This window comes from Rattus rattus, chromosome 9, assembly GCF_011064425.1.
Source record: "Rattus rattus isolate New Zealand chromosome 9, Rrattus_CSIRO_v1, whole genome shotgun sequence".
Classification (NCBI taxonomy): domain Eukaryota; kingdom Metazoa; phylum Chordata; class Mammalia; order Rodentia; family Muridae; genus Rattus; species Rattus rattus.
Window position 1 is genome coordinate 87,030,600 of NC_046162.1, and position 20,427 is coordinate 87,051,026.

A 20,427-nucleotide genomic window follows, 5' to 3' on the forward strand; every position below is an offset into this window, starting at 1 on the left:
TATATCTTAAAGAAAGATTTATTATGAAATTGCATGAAATCAATTACACAGCCATATCCACAATAGCAGAGAAGCACAATGGTGGACCATCTCCATGGGAGACACATATCCCGTAACTAAACATAAATAATGGAAATAATACCAAACAAAATAACGAAGTCTACACACAGGTTTAAATTAAGAAGGACAGGAAATCTGAATGTAAGGAGCAAGGTACTTCTCAATGAGAAGTGTCAGGGCTGAGGAGGCCTTTCCAGAAGTGGCTCTTCCTGTCTTGAGTCTGGAGCTGCTCAGTTCAACTCCAAGTCATTCACATACTCATTGACCCAGGGCTCGCTGGGGTTGGCACAGATTTGCCTGCCTTTTTTGGTCAGAAATCTGTAGAAGAAAAAGAGGACAGATGAGAACCCCATGGGACCTTAGAGGGCATCTACCACTGTCCCTTGCCTCAAGACATATGTCTATGTCTTTGAAATCAAGGCATAGAGACAAACAAATTTAAACCAGAGAGAAAGCTGATTCAATATCTGACTCCAAGCCCACCATTCTCCTCTATTAGCTGTTAATTCTTAAGGAAACAGGACCCTAAGGACTAGTGACTGTCTGATAGACTCTATATCTGATAGCAGACTTGGGAATCTTGTTCTGCTTGATCATTGTATGGGTAGCCACGGTAGATCATCCTTCCTGCGTGACCCTACATTAGACTCCCTGTAACTCTAACCCACAGCATAGCTGCAACCTCAGGGGTTCCCTATATTAGAAAACAATGGGTTTGTTAATATGACTATGTCTCCCAATTTTTCAAATGGCTTTTCTACATGCTTTTCTAACATAGTTTAAGCAATCTATTTATATAATATGCATTGTCTTCTGTTTCTAGTTTCGTAGCCTGTGGTAACTTCCTCCCGAAAAGCCATCCTCACACGTTACTGACCATCCAGGAACTACCAGAACCTCCTGACCTCACTGTTTTTCACCAGAGCTTCAACCCTTAGAACAGAACCCTGTCAGTTAGATAGTATTTTCACCTGAACCTGGCCAGTTTCCTGTCATTCCCTCACCCCAGTGTGTACTTACACCACAGCTGGCTGGGAGCAAAGGCTGCTGGTCTCATAGTAATCCATCACAAAGTTCCGATGAATCTTCCGGGAGGTGTAAGAGAAGCAGCAGGAAGTGGGAGGGTCAGAGCCTACTGGAAGGAAAAGTAAGGCTAAGGTCAAAACTGTGCCAGGCACTGTTCCTTATAAGATCTTCGTTAAGCATTCCTATGGACTACTAGACCCCAAAACATGGTCCCTTGAATCCATGGCCATCCACCCAGAATGAGACTTCTACTCTAACAAGATAGTTCTCAAAGAAGAAGGGGGGAGGGCGAATCTAGAAGATTAAAATTGGAACAAAACTCAGAACACTTCTCAATTGCTTCATATTAAAGGTGGGGAAATCAAGGCATAAAGACAAGAAAGTTTAAACCAGAGAGAAAGCTGATTCAATATCTGACTTCCAGCCCACCATTTCCCTCTATTGGCTGCTAATTCTTAAGGAGCTTAAGGATTAATGACTGTCTGATAGACTCCATATTTAACAACAAACTTGGGAATCTTCCAAGCTCCCTTTTGTTCGCCTGTCCAAACCCCACTTATTGGGCTGACCCCAACTGGAAGACTGGACTCAGTAGGGACTGGAAACAGCTGGAAGAGTTGACTTACTTGGTGCTGACAGCACTGAATCACAGAAGGCGGCCACAAGCAGGAGGAGAGAGAGGGCAGACACGTAGAGCTTCATGGTGTTGCTCGGGGAGAGGTTTGCACAGAGCTGGAACTGCAGGGCCCAGAGGCTTCAGAAGCTGGCTGAGTGTTGTGCTGATCTGAGTTGGGAACCCCTCTTTATAGGGACTCTGGGGCCTAAGACATGGGTTGGGGTTGCAGGAAGGAAAACGGAATCTCATGAGTAAAGATGATGTCATGGCATCAAGAAAGAAACTGAAGTTGGCCGAAAGTGAGGAGTTCCTGACAGACTGCCTTCCCCCAGCAGTGACATCACGGAAGAGACAGGGGGGAGATGTAGGGGAGAAGTGGGGTGCATGCTGGAGGGGGAAGTGGTACACCAAAGATAGTGACTGAGGTGGGGAAGGGGGGTTGTGAACCCGAGAGGAAGGATGCAATGTTTACACCTGCTAGCAAAGGCTTGTGGGTAAGAATTCACTGCACTTGGTGGCCGGCACCTCCAGGCAGTGAAGCCTTCACATCATTCTTTCCAGGGTGGCTGTGATTTCCAGAACAAATATAGAGTGTGACCACAAGAGAGAAGACACTGACCACACACTCTCCAGACTCTCCCTCACACAAAAATACCATCTGATCAACATCATTCAGAAGAGTTGGTTTGGTCTATTTAGAACAAGGAAGGGATAGACAAAAAATAGAGATTTCAGGACATTGTATTGGAATGATAAGAAAAACAGAGAAAGAAACTAAGTTTGGAAGACCCAGCGAATGTTCTAGTGTAAGGATTGATACCTCGTGATAGTGTTTGCTGCAGACAGAACGTGTAGTCAACCTCAGCATATGGGTGTTTTCTAGCCAGTCCTTAGGAAATGCCTCATGTTCCTAGCTGCTGGGGGCCTGTGTAGAAGATGCAGTCTGCCAAGGCTGGGGGCTTTGGGGGAGAGTCAAACTCAAAGTAAGGCAAACGAGGAGAATTGGATGGTGGACCCAAGGTCTCACTCACCTTTAGCTCGTTTACTCTGACTCACCTACTTGCCCTAGACTTCACACTACAACATGCTCCTCTCAGAAACAGAAATAGGGAGCTGGGCCTCCTCAGTGCTCCCAAGTTAAAAGCTGGAGGGACAGAGCAGCACCCTGGGGTTTTTCACAGTCACTTCACAGAGCACAAGTTTGTCCTACCTCACTGGTCCTCTTGGACTTCTCCCAACATACAGACTTCACCCATCCCTCTGCTGTGCCTTCTGTCCTCAGCCTCATCGCCCAGGCCTTGTGCTCTGTGCTCCCTGCTGCACACAAGCTAGTCTTTCTGATGAGCCTTCTGGATTGGTGCAGCACCATGCTCACACATCAAGAATGTATCTTGGGCTCTTAGGTCCTCCTGGTCTTCATTTCCCATGGCATTTCAGTTCAGTTCAACTTCCTGTTCATCAGAGCAGAGACAGTGGAATAAAGCCTCAGCATTCCCTCAAGGAGATCTCAGCCTATTGGTGTCTTGGATGGTGATAGAAATGACTGTCCCATGAGGTGGAATAAGGTGACACATGATAGCAACAAGGCATCAGGGAGTCTGAGGATGAAGATTATCCCTCATGAGTAGGTAGAAAGTTTCAAATAAGGTTGAAAATAACCAGGCTAAGGAGGAGCCTTTGCCTACATTAGTCTATGTCTTTATCACCTTTTGACGAAGGGCTGCAGAGCCACTTGCTCTGGGGCACTGAGGATGGTAGATGTGAATGGATGTTGATCTGGGGGGGATGGGGAAGGAGTCTTATTGTAAAGAGCATCCTCAGAGAAGATGAAGACTGTTCTAGAAGGTTAGAATTGGAGTGAATCTCAGACCATATCACATTGCCTTCGTATTACAGATGGAAAAACTGGAGCATGGAGAGGACCCTCTTAAACCTGTAGTGTGGGGCAGAGCCATCAGCAGACTGACTTGAAGCTGGTCCTTTCTTCCAGTGGTTATTTACTCTCAGAAAGTGGGAACTCGAGTATTAGGACGGTCTACAGGGTACCAGAAGGTAGTAGATCCTTGGGAGAGATTAGAGATCTGTGGAGGAAGCAGAGGTGTCCTTGTGGACAGCCTGGCCTCTCCCTGGAACAGTGTGAGGGTTAGGACTGTTAGGCGATCACTGAGTGTTGGGGGCCAAGAGTGAGCACATGCTTAGAACTAGGGTGTTAGAAGAGGGCAAAAGCTGAGATGGGAAAGCCAAGGTAGCTGAGACACAGAGCCATCTTGCTACGACAATGAACCAAGAAGCAGTATTGCTGGGGCGGTATCTCAGTCACTTTGGGGAAAATGGGAGCAGACACTGAATTGTGGATGGAAGAGACAAGTAGATGGTTATGCAGAGTGAAGATTCAAAATGGCGTCTGTAGCAGAGGACACCAGCTAAAGCAGCTCACTAGCGACTGCCAGACTCTGGCCAGCAGACTGTAGTCACCAGTCACAGCCTGTTCCTCAGCTCTCCCGGGTAGAGGGTAGTGACTTCAGAGCATGTTAAAGTCCTGAGCGAAGCACCCAGACTCGCCAGTATCTGGAAACTTCGAGCATTTCTTACAAAGCCTCTTTCTTTGGCCGATGCTTGTACATGTATGTGTTTCTGCATGTGTACATGTATGTGTTTCTACATGTGTACATGTATGTGTTTCTGCCCTCTTTCCAGTCACCTGAGAGGAGGGGTAAGGGGAGATAAGAGACACGGCAGGGTCGGGGAGGGGATGTCACAGGGCTAGGAGGAATTAAAGGTAGATAGGATTCATGTATACATGTGTCCAATTGTCGAAGAGTAAATAAGAGAAAAATCTGAGGTCTGAACTTTTAAAAGAAAATTACATTGGTTTGTTTTCCTTCTATCAAAAAAAATCTGAAGTTGCTGTAAAAATTTTAGAAACTATAGGAAGGCATGAATCTTCAGATCCTTAAAATTTAGGACAACTTAGAAGTCTCTGTCATTACGTGCCAAATTTAAGCTGTTAGTACTTGACATTTTTTCTCAAATCAGCCTGCATTTGCATTGCTAGTTAATATCTATCTATAAGGGGTGTTAAGGACTTAGTCATTCACTGAGACACACATTCAGGAATCTATGATATTCCAATGCCTAGAAGTACTAAGACTTGTATTTAAGGATTCTACTACTTAGGTAGCTCCATCCATTTGACTGTTTTGAACTTTTCTCTAAATTGAGCGCTAAGACCTGAAGGTGATGATCTAGGCAGAGAGTGGACAAAAGTCAAAAGACCTGTGCTTTTATAAGTGAGATGCATTTATTGTGTCCTGTTTCACAGTAGGGCAACTAAAGACAACGATAATGGACTGTGTATTTCAACAGAGCTAGAAGAAAAGATCCTGAATGCTTTCACCACCAAGAAATTACTCGATAGATAGACAGACCCTGATTTGAACATCAGTTATACACACTGAAGTATTGCATGGTGACTGTAAACATGTAAAATCTGTGTTCCAATGTTAAATTATTCTTAATTTAAAAAACTGGAGACTTAGAAAAATGTAAATGATAGTAATTGTGGTTAGCACTTAGCACTGAGATTAGCACTTAACACAGCACTTCGCATGAGCCAGTGATAGCCTGATTACTAATGCATTTCATCTTCTCTGTGGTAGGAATCATTCCTCGGAAGTAGGAATCATTGTTAGTCCCTGTTAGGCACGAAAGTGCTAAGCACAGAGAGCTGAATAAACAACAGAAAGACACATAGCTGATACATCACAGATTGGGAAATGAAACCAAGGGAGCCCTAGGATTAGTTCATCAGAAAAGGAAACTCACTTAATTATAAACTCCTGCCAAAAACTTAACGGCCACATCTTGTCAGTATACCGCAGTTCTTGTCAGTATACCGCAGTTCTCGGTTCAAGAGATTTTGAGCAATAGAATCCATGAACTTCTCTCTTTTTTTTTCCTCTTTTTTCTTTGGTCTTAGAAAGTGTGGTAATTTTAGTAGTAGTTTTCAGAGAGATGTGGGGGGAGCGGCAAATGGACATGTGTAAAGCGAAAGCAGAAGGGAGACAGTAGGGGAAGGTTGGGGACAGCAGGGAACAGGAGGGGAGCACAGGGAACAGGAGTCAAGAAAAAAATAATCTACATTTTAAAGTGCCCTCCAGTATCCAAAAATACGGCATACCCTCCGGTAACCAATATTTAGCCACAGTTTAATCTTTACATAAAAATGACAAAATTATGTGATTGTTTCATCTTCAGTAAGCAGAAAAATTATGGGGCTGGAGGTGAGATGCCTCAGTGATTAAGAGCACTGGCTGCTCTTCCAGAGGCCAAGGGTTCAATTCCCAGCACCCACATGGCAGCTCACAACTGTATAGGATCCAATTGCCTCTTCTGGTGTGAAGGCATGTATGCAGACAAACCACTCATATACACAATATAAATAAATATATAAATCTTTTTAAAAATAGTAAAATTTTATGTATACCAAAAAACAGACATTTTCTTTATTTGTCCTAAATATGGATGCCCATGGCTGCCATGGGATAGGCCTGTGCCCATGGTATTTCACACTGCCCTATGCTTTGCAGAAAAGAGATGCTTTGCCCTGCCAAGCTGGTGCTCATCTCAGACAGCTGCTACAATTCACAGAGGCATGGTCAGCAAGTCTGAAGAACAGGGTTCAAATCCAGGTAGGCAGGCAGAGGTCAGGTCACAGGGAAGTTTCCATGTCACTGGAAACAATCAGTGGAGTTGAGGAACACCCGAGGAAGAGGAGACTGGGGCTTTAGAGAGATCTCTTTGGCAAAGCTGGAAGGAAACCTTGCTTCTTCTTTGCTGCATATGGCCCTGCTGAGTAGCCAGAGGGCCGACCTCAGCAGCGTTCATGGGTCATGAGCAACTGCAGAGTCCCTGTCTCTTTTTTTTTTAAAGATAAGTTATTTGACTTGCTTTTATTTTATTTTATATTGTTCTGTTTTGTTTCTAAAAGACGTTTTTATTTTTAATTGTGTATGTGTGTGTGTGTGTGAGCGTGTGTGCTTGTAAAAGCCAGAGGCATCTGATATCTCTGGAACTAAAGTACATACAAGTGGTTGTGAGCTGCCCAGCGTGGGTGCTGAGCATGGGTCTTCTGCAAAAGCCCTTTCTTAATGCTAAGTCATCTCTCCAGCAACTGCACTCCACCCTCCCACACCTCCACACGTTCCCACCACTGCCCACTCCCCCTGTCACGGCACCTCAGTTTTAATTTCCAGTACAGACTAGTGTCGGTGACTGAATTGATGTAGGAAGTTGTGGGAGTAGAGAGTGTGACTTCCTGCTTTCTGGTGTGGAAGCTTGAAAGGACAGGACGTTTTCATGAGATAGATGATCCAGGATTCAGAGGGTAGATGGAGTCCAGTATCAAGATATATAATATACAACCTGATCGACCGTGGATGATCACACGCATGCGTACACACACACACACACACACACACACACACACACCAGAGGAAATGGTGAGAACGCAGGCAGGAAATGAAAGGCTCACTGCAAGAGGGAGGGAGGGATGGCATCATTGAGTCCTTGTCTCCTGGATATGAGAAAGGGGCTTGTCTCCAGGATGCTGTTTCTGCCTTTGAGTGATGAGGTCTGGCCTACTGCAACCTATAGAAGGCCAGAAGTAGACCTAAGAAGAATGTTATCATCAGTTAGCCCACTCATGGGGCTGCTGATGTCAAACAAGAGCTGAGACCGGTACCCAGGGAAGTAGAACCTTGGTGGGAAGACTAAAAAGAAACCAATAGGCAGGGCCAGATGGTGGGAAGCGTGGGGAGTGAGAGGAGGTGAGTGGAGCAGTCAGAGGCAATGACAAGGAAGGTGGGTTGCCCCACCAGAATTCCCTGGATCCACAGATGGGATACTCTCCTGGACTGTGGTGAGGCCTTGAGAAGGCTGGAGTGAACTAGAAATCTAGGACATAGATTAAGGCCCTCCACACCGAGGGTGTACACTACGTTACTTTCTGTCCTGACTACCTAACTGATCTTCGTGTTTCCCCTGAAGATGAAGATCTTGCCTCTATGGTCCTCTTGCAATCCTTCTCCTCCCGCTAGTATTTCAGCTCTATGACGTGTTTTAATGCATACGATGTCTTTCTCAAATCATGATTTGTTCACTTGCCTCACTCCATGCCGGGCCTTGTTGGAGATGTAATGGAAAATAGCACGGATGGTGAAGTGTATTGCTAACCAGGTCTATGTGTGACCCAAGCAAGCTGCTTTTCCTGGAAACATCAATCTGTCACCTCGAACATTTCTGACATCTTCTAACTCAACCCTTCCATGACCCATTCGATGTGTGTGTTAAGCACGCACTATGCTTATAAGCAAGTCATCTTTCCAACCGAGTGAAAATGGTGAAGGGCCATTTCCTGGTTTGGGGACTGATGCAGAAAGTCTTAAACTTCTATGGACACTAAGGATCTCATAGCTCATCAATTACCTTCATTTAAAAGAATGAAATTCCACAAATTAGAGACTAGATCAGGAGACTCACCATGTTAGACTCATCCTGTGTTAGGATTTGGTTATCTAGATGCCACCAACTAGGCGTGAGCTGAATTTGGTTAAAACATACCAGACATCATTTAAATTTTAAAACAACACTTTACATAGATGACTGGGGACCCACTGCAGTGAAAGTCATAATTCTGGAAGTAGGAAGTATCCATTGCCAAGAAAAGTGATGATACAGCAGTTTTCATTTCCCCTTCTACCTTCTCCAGCTCTTAGAATCCAGCCCTCAGAAACTGAATCATAGGTATGAAGGTGGCTTCCTAAGAAGTGAGATTGTGATGTAGGAAGGGGTTGGTGACTGGGAGACAGAAGCAGTAGGTAGATAAAATGACACATGGTCTGATAAATTCCTGTTGAGATTGGGTACATTCTAGGTATTGTGGGATGACTGTGTATGGTTTTGCTTCTGTGACAGGGTCTCAAGTACCCAAGGCTAGCCTCAAATCCCTTATGTAGCTCAGGATAACCTTGAACTTCTGGTTCTCCTGCCTCCATCTTGAGAGCACTGAAATTACAGACATGTCCCAACACTGGTTTTCCTGGGATGTAGTTTCTGACGAAACAAGTGATTGTGACACCTTTCTTTAGAATTGGTAGCAGATGGAAGGAAACATGGCTGCCCCAGTCCTGATGAAACCACCATCGCCCTTGCCCTTGCCATTGATTTGTGTCTCTTGCTACCAGCGTTAGCAATCATCAGGAGCAATGGAAACCGAGCCTGTATGCTTCAAAGTCTATAAGAGCTAGAGAGCTGGGACACATGCTTCTAGAAGCAACAGTTCACATGGCGGTGTGAATAGGGGAAATTTCACAAGGCCCCACCCCTAGATGAAAAGCTATAGACAAGCATTGGCTGCTGAGAGAGGGGCAGTAAGTTTTCTTTAGGGATGGACTCCCAATAGGCTATCCAAATTCAGGTGATCAGCTCTAAAGACAAGCATGAAAGAACAATGCTAAATAGACTGAATAGGTTGTAAGTAATACACACACACACACACACACACACACACACACACATACACACACACACACACACACACACACACACACACACACACACACACACACACACGTCAGAAACAATTGTAGATGAAGAAGCCATGAATTTGAGAGGGGTTGGGGGCATGGGAGAAGTTGGGGAGGTGGAGTAGTGGAAAGGATGTAGCTCAGTAAGTGGGGGCCAGCAGAGTGCCAGTCCCCATGAGGCAAGAAGAAAATCTGGTTCAGCAGGACTCAATAGCCCAAGTTGGTTTGAACCTCTAGAGTCTGACACTGGTCAGTCTATTTTACACATATTTAAGTGCAGCACAGTTTAGAGAAGAAGTTTCCTGGTCTAGCACAAACCCCAATTACATTGAAACTCTTCTCAAAGCACACATCACTTCGTTCATGAACGTGGGTTCGAGAGATAGGCTACATGTGTTACCTTAAGGGGTTAGGGGAGGATCTGGTGTGGTCTTGGTCATGCAGAGAGTGTAGAGATTATTTGGGCTCTTTGCCACTTCTGGTCCTGGTGGTGGGAGCTTGGGGAAGCCCCTGGCCATACAGATGACACAAAGGTTGCCTAGACAATTAGCCACTTCCGGTCCTGCTTGTGGGAGCTTCGTATGGCCTTACAGATAGCACAGATTACCGGATATTAACTACCTCTAGTCACAGCCTTCTGGGTGGAAAAACAGGTTATACATCTCTCCCACTGAAGAGACAGCCACTTGTATTTAACATTCCTGGTTTCTCAGAGCTTAGCTGTGAGTACAAGGGCATCAGTGCTCCCAACAACAGTACTAGTGTATGAAAGTATCAAAAACCTAAGTTTAAAAAAATGCTACTGCATAACAATAAGAAATGTTTAAGGACACAAAAGAGAAAACTATTTTAAGCCATTAAACTTAGCCTCTAGTTAATAGTAATTAATTTCCATTCCTTTTTAGATGATTTTGGGGGGGGGTGTTTCAAGCAGGGTTTCTCTTTCTGTAATATAGCCATGGTTATCCTGGAACTCGCTCTGTAGAACAGGTTGGCCTCACAGATTCACTTGCTTCTACCTTCCCTGGAGCTAAGATTGAAGGCACGTGTCACCACCACCCAGTAAGATTTCTTTTTTAAGATTTATTAATTTTTATTGGATGAATATGAGTATTTTGTGTATGTATATACATTGTGTGAGTGGCTTGTGCCCAAGAAAGTCGGAAAAGGGTATCGGATCGCCCGGAAGTGCAGTTACAGGTGGTTGTAAGCTATCATGTGAGTGTCAGCCGCTAGGCCCAGGACGCCTAAAAAAACAGCCAGTCTTCTTAACTTCTGAGTCATCTCTCAAGTCCCCGCTATTATGATAAATCTTGATACAAAATCTCAGAATCAGGGAAGTTCAGTCTTAGCAAGTCTTTGATGTTACAAGCAGCACCTCAAATTGTTCTGGTAGTCTTTCATTTTTGGAGACAATGAGATATATCTCATTTCAAAATGCAAAATGCCTTAGCTAGCTTTCTTAGCAGGCAACATCATTTGCTACACATATACTGAGAAGCTGAGAAACCTAAGGAGAGGTCTGGAGACGTAAGTTTAGGCAAAAAAGAAAACCAAATCAGGTCCCAAGGTGAGACATATCCAGGCAGCTGCAACTGCTGGGATTTACAGTCCTATGGCATTCTTTTCTGCCTAAAAGAGATAGTGTTTCCTAGCAACCCTCCCTTTCCTGCATACTTTTCCCTCAGAAGATAGCAACACCTCCACATAAACCGGAAGGGCGCTCATCACTCCTAGCAGCTATTAATTGATGTCCAGATGTTCTCCAGATGACCAGGCTCGAGCCATTAGTGGTCTTAGTGCCGGAAATGGGCCAATCACTTCAAAAGTCAACTTGCCCATAAAACTCTTGTGCAATCATGTGATGCCAAGACTAGAAACCCCTGCTTGTGATTTTCTTCTTTTTAGAACCCCTTCCCCTAGAAATCGTGATTGCTCATTTAATCTGCTGCATCAGGGAAGGTTTACATCCTGAGCTCTAATAAACCCTCAGTTTATTAGAGCTTTGAGTTGAGTCCTGGTGGCTTTTAGGGTTTCTGGACCTGGGCATAACAATACCTGACTACCTGACTTCAGTCCCTGAAGAGAGGAAACTGGTGAATGCTGTCCTCTGACCTTCGCATGCATGCTATGTCTCAAGGCACACTCACGTGCACATGAACACACGTGTGCATGCACAACATGCAATGTAGTAATGATAATCATAATAAAAATTGAAAAATGAAAAAAATCATGACTCTGTAGACACTTGGAAGGGACAGACTGCCCAAGTGTGTCCTTGGTTTGCTGATGTCTGAAGCCCTTTTCTTGGATCTAACCTGTGAACGACTACTCCTCTGGGGAGATTTTAAAGCCTCTTTGGTTCAGCCCACCTCAACTTAGCTTCACCATACCTGTTCCCCAAAATTCTGTCATTCCACTGAACCCACAAAGTTATACCCTACCACTCTGTTCAATACATTGAGATATTGTGTGATCCTTTTTAATCCTTTTGAGATTATTATATAATTACATAAATTTCCCTTTCCTTTTCTTTCCTTTACACGTTCTCTCTCTTAAACTCATGACCATTTTTCCTTTGCCATTACATATATATGCACGTGCGCATAGTACGTGTGTGTGTGTGTGAGAGAGAGAGAGAGAGAGACAGAGACAGAGAGAGAGAGAGAGACAGAGACAGAGAGAGACAGAGACAGAGACAGAGACATTTAGTATTGGAAACCGCTTGATGACCTCTTCAGCTCTCTTCCCTGAGGATGACTATTCCCCATGTCCCATTCCCAGCATTGCTTGGCTGCCAGTAGTTCTTTGTGTAGGTTGAGCTCCTCCTTCACTTTAGTTTCTGTGTTGGTTTTGTCCTTGTTCAGGTCATGCTCAGGCAGCCATGTTGCTGGTACTCCACTGGTGTAGCTTCTCTGGTATTTCTAGGAGGCAGCATCACAGCGGACTTCCTGTTTCCCCAGCTATTACAATCATTCTGTCCCCTCTTACCCAATGGCTCCTGAGTCCTAGGTGCAGTAATTGTGTGGCTCCTCAACTCTGCAGTTAGATGAGTTGTGGAATTCTGTAATGTCTTTACTGAAAGGAGAAGGTTCCTTGACGTTGTTCTTTAAGACCCTATCAAATTGCAGCCCTTCTACGAAGCCCTGAATCCCTCTGGAGAAGGTTATGCCTCCCTCCTTCCTCCGATCTTTCCCTCCCATAGCACTTCCTGCCAAGTTCTATGGTCTCTAGTCACTTACTTCATCTATCCCTGCTAGACTATGGGATCTGCAGATAAAAGCTTTAAAAGAAAGAAGAGAAAAGGAAAGGGAAGGGAAGGGAAGGGAAGGGAAGGGAAGGAAAGGAAAGGAAGGAAAGGAAAGGAAAGGAAAGGAAAGGAAAGGAAAGGAAAGGAAAGGAAAGGAACTCAACCATTTGTCACAGCGAAGTATCAAGCAGTTGGGTAAAAAGAGTGTGTCTACCAAAATCTTTTTTCAAGGGCTAGAGAGATGGCTCAGTGCTTGCTCTGAAAGCATGAGGCCCAGAGTCCAGATCCCCAGTACCTGCCTAAATGCCAGCGGTCATGGTAGTCTGCTGCATGATTAAACACATTAGCAACAGGGTCCGAGTCATTGACAGTGCATCAGTCTCCCATCGAGGAAAGAAAGAAAGGCACTTCCCCACTTGGCGTCATTGAACCAAGATTGAGTCCAGACCTGATTTCTCCACTTCATGCTCCCTGTGTCCTCTGTCCTGTCTTTGACATAAGACTGAATCTGTATCTTTCTGAAGATCTGTCTCCATATCTGTATCTGTGTATGACTCTGTCTGTCTGTCTGCCTGCCTGTCTGTGTCTGTGTCTGTGTGCCTCTGTCCCTTGTATGACTATTCTGTGACTAATCGTCAGTTGTATGACTGTCCCTAACACAGGTGTTGCTCTGTATTTACTGAAAACACACAGCACAGAAAACATCACCTGGGGAAGGAAAGGGACACATTATAGGAATCTTTAACAAGATTGGATTTAGTCACTGGCTCCAACTGGTGCCAACTGACCTGAACAACAAATTGTACTACAAGCCATCACTGCCTATCAGCCAATATCCATAAATGGGTGTTCATTTTAGAAGGGTGCTTTCAACCTCAGTATTTTATACTTTCAGCAAATGGTACACATGCATTGTTCTGGTCCAGGGGTGTGCAAGAGTACATAATCTAAGATTGTAGCAATGCTTTCGCTTAAGTTGTAAACATTAATGACATGAGAAACCCAAGGCAAATACTGTTGGTCGTTACATTATTCTCTTTTTCTTTTCTTTTCTTTTCTTTTTTTCGGAGCTGGGGACCGAACCCAGGGCCTTGTGCTTGCTAGGCAAGCGCTCTACCGCTGAACTAAATCCCCAACCCCTACGTTATTCTCTTAAAGGCAGGTTAAACAAGCAGGCTGGAGCTTTAAAAAAAAATAAACAGGCTGAGTTGACAGTAGGATAGCAGTCTTAAGTCCTAAGTGATCTCAAGGTTTATTATTAGTTCTGAATGTGAGATCCAGCAAAAGGTTCAGTCTCTTAGAATGGATGGGACATTTTTTCGATCATAATATTGTATTACCACAGCCTGCCTGTTACTCTTGTCTTGGAGGGAAAAGATTGGGGATAATATGACAGAGCAGCCATGTTAGTGAGCTCTGCATTTGATTAAGAGAACCCTGATTCAATAAGTAACAAGGAATATTGATGGTGGATGATTCCTGACATCAGTCTTGGGCCTCTACATACACAAGCATTCGCATAAACACAGACCACACACACACACACACACACACACACGTGTTGTTGTAAATAAATAAAAAAAATATAAACAAAAAAGTAAAAGTAAAAACAAAAGCGGGGGTGAATGTTTTCCCTCAGGGTGTTTTTCCCTGCTAGGGTTCCACACCTCACTGCCCCAGATATCTGCTGGATATCTTGGCATAAACTCAGCCCAGCCACACACTTTCTTATACTGAGACTCTTACACAAAAGAGCATACAACTGGTGTTTTTACCCTGCTAGGGTTCCACACCTCACTGCCCCAGATATCTGCTGGATATCTTGGCAGAAACACAGCCCAGCCACACACTTTCTTATACTGAGACTCTTACACAAAAGAGCACACCACACAATAATCTTTGGTCCAATATCTATACACATAGGATATAATTGCCCACTTAAACATACAAAGCCCGGTACCATCTATCCCTTGCACCTTTTATTTACCAAGTCTCCAGCTTCTCCTTCTCCCACAACGACTCCTTGCTTCTCCTCTCTCTCTCTCTTTTCTTTACTCACTCTCCCAAATATATCACCTCTTTTATGCTTTAGTTTCTCCTTCTCTTACAAGGACTCCTAGCTTCTCCTCTCTCTCCATCTCTTGTCTCTTCTAACCCTTCTCAGTTCCCCATCTTGTCTCTAAACCGTTCCCTTCTTCTCCTAGCTTCCTACTCTCCTCTCATCTCTTGTCTCTTCTAACCCTTCTCAGTTCCCCATCTTGTCTCTAAACCGTTCCCTTCTTTCTCCTAGCTTCCTTCTCTTCTGCTCACTCTTTAAACTGTACCATCCCCCCCCACCTGCTCAGGTTCCACTGGCTCAACTGTCAACAACTGTCCTCTCTCAACCCCTAACCTCTGAATCAATCCCCTCCTGCTCCTGACTCCTTCCCTCTGCCCCAAATCTAGTGCTCTTGCCTTTATTCCACAAATTCAGAGAAAACTCCAAGGCAAACCACAACATTTCCCCCTTTTTGTCCAGTTAAAAAACCTTTTCCCTATACATAGGTGAACCAAGTATTATTACCATTCTGCAATTTACAAAACCAACAATATGCTGATCACCCAGTCCACCAACTCTGTTCACCAACCATGTTATCCACACCACATCTTGGCAAGGCAAACCACAACATTTCCCCCTTTTTGTCCAGTTAAAAAACCTTTTCCCTATACATAGGTGAACTAAGCATCATTATTACCATTCTGCAATTTATAAAACCAACAATACGCTGATCACCCAGTCCATCAATTCTGTTCATTAACCATGTTATCTATATTATATCTTGGCTAGCTTGTATACTATCTGATAACTATCCAATAAAATATGTATATTCAGATTTATACAGCCTGATAGGTCATGAGACTATAATCAGTCTTCAACCCCGGCAGAAATCTGGGAATGACCAAATATCTATACACATAGGAAGCCTAACACGGCTTCCAGAACTGAGAGGTTGTAGAGACAAATCTCCACTAGCACAGTCCCCTGTTAGCAACATGTGAGCACAAGTCTTCAGCCTTCTGGCCCAAAATCAACTGACAGACTCTTGAAATGCAGATTTTGAAGGGCTGATCACCTGTCTTGGCAGGGTTTATCAGTCAACTATTCTGCATAATTTGTCCTTTTCTGGACAGTATTAGTCTGCAGATGAAATAGGTAGTTTTGTCCAGTGGCTTCCTAGCCACAAAGTATTGCCTCACCTGGAGGTAGAGATGTTCACATTCTTCATTAAATCCACCAAAGGGTAACTGTTAGGAGCAGATGTGTCTCAACAAAAGATAAATAACTTTAGATCTCAAATTTTGTGGATTTCTGACGTTTTTGAAAACCACCTATCTATATAAGACAATCTGTTCTGTTGTCTTTATATCTTAATAAAATCTTGAAAGTTCTTTCAAAAATCAGAGCCATTACTTTGCTATTCGGATCTTAACTCACAGGTGTAATCAACTCAGAAGTTTGTAACGACAAAAATAGAAGGACTGGCTCTAAACCTTGTACTTTTAAACTCTTTTGACAAATAAATTCTATACCAAAGCAAAGATATTTCAGCTTAGTTACCAAATGAGATTATGACTTTACAATTCAATCTAGCTAATTCCTCCCTGTTAAATTACAAATTTAGAATAACCATTTTCAGCCCCCCAAAGTCCAGGGAATTGGGCGATGACTCCTCCTTAGCTTCTTCAAGCTGTACATGGGCAATATCCTTGGGGTAGGGGGGTTGGAAGAATGAAGATGTAGCTGATGTGTCCTGACTGGATCAGCTGAAAGTCCTTGAGACCAGGATTCCAAGTAAGCACAGTCTAAAAAGACGACGCTTATTACAAAATTTTAGAATCTAGATATCTTTTTGTTTGATTCTCCTGAATAAATTTTTCAGGGCGGTCTACCTCTGTCAAATCTGATCATTTTGACTCTCTGAGGTTTCCAAAGCCTAATCACATCTTTTAAAAGCACAAAGACAAAATCTTTCTCCCAAAATACTGTGTTCCTTAGTCTGAAACCAGAAAAGCTTGTATCTTGCACTCTCTCCCAGAGTAATAATATAATCATAAAACTCAAAGTCACACCCATCATGAATATTAAACAATTTCTTTTAAAAGGATGTAAGCTAAACAGATTTTTTCACAGATTTTTCTTTAACCTCAATAACTTCTAAAATATATGCCTGCATTCACTTTCCTTGGTGTCACAGACATTTCATCATAACTCTTTACTTGGAGTTAATGACCAATTTTTCCCTATCCAAACAAACAAACTCAATCACCTTTTAATAATACATAACTATTATCTCAGGTTAGTTGAGTTCTAATGGATTAGTTGGGCGCCATATGTTGTTGTAATTAAATAAAAATAAGAAAATAAAAATAAAAAGGTAAAAATATAAAAGTAAAAACAAAAACGGTGAAAGTTTTCCTCTTTTTGTCCAGTTAAAAAACCTTTTCCCTATACATAGGTGAACCAAGTATTATTACCATTCTGCAATTTACAAAACCAACAATATGCTGATCACCCAGTCCACCAACTCTGTTCACCAACCATGTTATCCACACCACATCTTGGCAAGGCAAACCACAACACACACGCATGAACACTCACAAGCACCTTCTTTCAGACATGATGCCACATGCTTATAATTCTAGCACTCCAGAGCCTGAGGCAGAAGGATCATAATTTTGGCTACCTAATGAGACTTTGCCTCAGAAATTAAAAACATTAAAGGTAAAACATTTGTAACTGTTTACTTTTAAATGGTGATATTGAAAATGCTTTAAACTAAGTGAGTTCATGAGTATGTGAGTGAACAGGAAGATAATATCTCACCAAATAAAAGAAGAAAATCTCAAAATATCAGAAAATTAATCACTCACAGGCCCATTACACAAGGTATTAATAATTCTTTAAAGCTTTTATTTTTAGTGATTTTTTTAAAAACATAATCTAGTATTATTTATTTATAATGCCTGGGTTTGGTGAAAAAAAAAACTGTATATTTCCAGATATTTGTAGAATCCTTTACTTTGTAAAACTTGTACAATGTTTCTCAATGTCTTTATCACCAATGTTATGAGTATATTTATGTCATTTTATTAATTTTAAGAGCTTCATAAATAAGCAGTCCAGTGTATGTACTATATAATTTAATCTATAATTCTTTCATAGTGAAAAGTTAAGTTTCTTTAGTTCTGAGTAATAATGACTCCGTACCAGCTGTCTCAATTTAAAGATGGCTTTAAATTTGGGTTGTTTCCACAAAACTCTTTTCTAGAAAGGCTTTTTCTAGCTTAATGGGCATAACTATATTTAGGCTTCTCACATATCAACACCCACACTGAAGTATTTTTATGATCCATAACTAATGTTCAACCTAGTGGCCTAGTCATTTTGTGGCTGATGATGGGACAAATGTCTTAAATGTGAGCTCATGTTCCCCATGGCTGGAGCTGGGGAGGCTTTAACTCAGCCCCTCCTGGTGGTGGTAGAAGGGGTTGTAGTACACAGCTATTCTTCCATGTGGTCAGAAAAGCTGAAAAACAAGAGTTTCTATTCCATGGCAAGGAACGGGGTTGGAGTGTTTATTCACAGAAGGGTTCTCATGAGAAGGGATCAGCTAAGAATAGCCCTGGGTTGACATTGTCCTACCCCCCTCTCGCTCATAAGAGAAACTACTTCCTCACAAGAAGTAAGAACAGGTCACGAGTGGAGAGTTGTATCTCAGAGATGCTATTCTTGGATATCCTGAGCCCCTGTGGTCACCGGGGACCCTGGGTTGTGTAATATTCAACATGACACCATTGCTGTACTTAAAATTTTCCCTACACAGCCCCAGATTCCATTTCCTCATCGGCCAGGGCTACCTATAAGAGAAGCAGCATATGGCTTCAGACACCAGAAGGACACAAGAGGCAGCGGGTACCAGTCCCTTCTCTGCTCTGCTGACAAGCGCACCCTCTGTCACCTGCTCAGCACCATGAAGGTCTCCCCCGCTGCCCTTGCTGTTCTTCTCTGCACCATGGCGCTCTGGAACGAAGTCTTCTCGGCGCCATGTGAGTCCACGCTGCTACAGGAGGTGTCCCATTCTCTGATCTAAGGCAGACCACAGCAGTCTTTTCTGTGGCTTCAGAGTTTACAAGAGAACAGAAACTGGTCTTTCTCTTTGAGACTTTTATTTTCCTCTCTATGGGGTAGAAAGCTCTAACCTTTCGTAGGTACCCAGAACTTGAAATCACAGTGAGGTTAGTGCTGCCGTGTACTTACCAGTCAGTCCTAGGATTCCTAAGGAAGTCTGCCTCTGGGATGCCTTATGTGATGCCCTGGTGTCCTTTTTGCTGACTGGTATTAGGGAAAGCTGTGGGAAAGACACAGGGCAGCAAACAGAGGAAGAGAAAGTCCACAGTGAAGATCCAGAGAGAACAGAGGACAGAAACAAAGATGGACATGGGGATATTTCTGGTCCCAAATGCCCAAATGCCTTCAGAGCCTCAGCCTTCCAACTCCCACCCCAAGAAGGCAGCCTTCCTCGACTCTTAAGTTGTAGTAGCTGTCCTGTCCTGCTCAAGGATGACTAGAATTTGTTCTGTCCCTTCCCCTGCAGATGGAGCTGACACCCCGACTGCCTGCTGCTTCTCCTATGGACGGCAGATTCCACGAAAATTCATTGCTGACTATTTTGAGACCAGCAGCCTTTGCTCCCAGCCGGGTGTCATGTAAGTTCTGTTCTCCTTCTTTCCTGATAACATTTCCTGTGGAACATTGTAAGAGAGGGTTTCTCAGTCACAGGGGCAGGGGTTGGGGGTTGGTGTGTCACAAAAAGGGAAGCACAGGACGATCTAAAGGGGCCAGTGAGAGAGGCTCTGGAGAGCGACGATGAGGACGGGTGGGGTGGGGAAACAATAGAGGACATCAGACTCTCCCGTAGGATGTTTTAATTCTTTGACTCTCGTCTCTCTGTATAGTTTCCTGACCAAGAGAAACCGGCAGATCTGCGCTGACCCCAAAGAGACCTGGGTCCAAGAATACATCACTGAGCTGGAACTGAATGCCTGAGATTAGAGGCACCAAGGAACCCCCAAACCTCCATGGGTCCCGTGTAGAGCAGGGGCTTGAGCCCCAGAACATTCCTGCCACCTGCAAATCTCCACCTCCTATAAGCTGTTTGCTGCCAAGTAGCCACATCCAGGGATTCTTCACTTGAATTTTTATTTAATTTAATCCTATTGATTTAATACTATTTAATTTTTTAGTTTATTTTATTGTCATATTTGTGTTTGTAACTATTTATTCTGAAAGACCTCAGGGCACGTTCCTCAGCCCTCCTCTCCCTCCTGATTGCTCACACTGTGTTTGGTGACAGATATTCTAGGTAGACGTGATGACAAAGTCTTGAACTGACAAATGTACAATGGATGCTTTGTCTATACCAGAGAAATAATAAATATGCTCTTTAACAAGTGACTGGTGTTGAGTTTTATTTTATTTTATTTTTCTGGAAAGTCAGAATTATTGGTTGAGAGGAATAACAGCAAAGACTAGGAAGCTGGTAAAATGGAAGTTGGGAGTGTGGTGGGAAGGGGTGGGGAGGTGAGAATGGGGAGACTTCCACGGAGTAACTCCACTTCATGCTGGAAGTGTGGATCTGGAACCCTAAAACGGTGGCTATTTTGTGAATCAACTCATAATGAGCCTTCACTAGAAAAAGTCACCATTTAAATAATTATCCCATCCAACGGAGTATTAGTCAGAATACTATAAATCAAGCCTTTTTAGGAATGGTTTTGAAGATTATTCTAAACTCGGTATTGTTTTTATGCCTTGCCCATTTGATATTGGGTTTTGTTTTTGTTTTGAG

The 20,427-nt window shown here is 43.2% G+C and overlaps 2 protein-coding genes across 2 annotated transcripts; one reads left to right on the plus strand and one right to left on the minus strand.

Moving 5' to 3' along the window:
• Positions 1 to 18,600, minus strand: LOC116909116 (C-C motif chemokine 4). Its single transcript, XM_032912592.1, has 4 exons — positions 18,538 to 18,600; positions 1,713 to 1,907; positions 1,081 to 1,195; positions 1 to 378 (listed from the first exon to the last, which is right to left on the minus strand). The coding sequence occupies exons 2-4, from the start codon at positions 1,786 to 1,788 to the stop codon at positions 291 to 293; spliced, it is 279 nt and encodes a 92-aa protein (XP_032768483.1). The 5' UTR covers positions 1,789 to 1,907; positions 18,538 to 18,600; the 3' UTR covers positions 1 to 290.
• LOC116909117 (C-C motif chemokine 3) lies at positions 18,501 to 19,890 on the plus strand. Its single transcript, XM_032912593.1, has 3 exons — positions 18,501 to 18,625; positions 19,174 to 19,285; positions 19,535 to 19,890. Exons 1-3 carry the CDS (start codon positions 18,550 to 18,552, stop codon positions 19,623 to 19,625), a joined length of 279 nt encoding a protein of 92 aa, XP_032768484.1. The 5' UTR covers positions 18,501 to 18,549; the 3' UTR covers positions 19,626 to 19,890.
• The last annotated feature ends 537 nt before the right edge of the window (positions 19,891 to 20,427 follow it).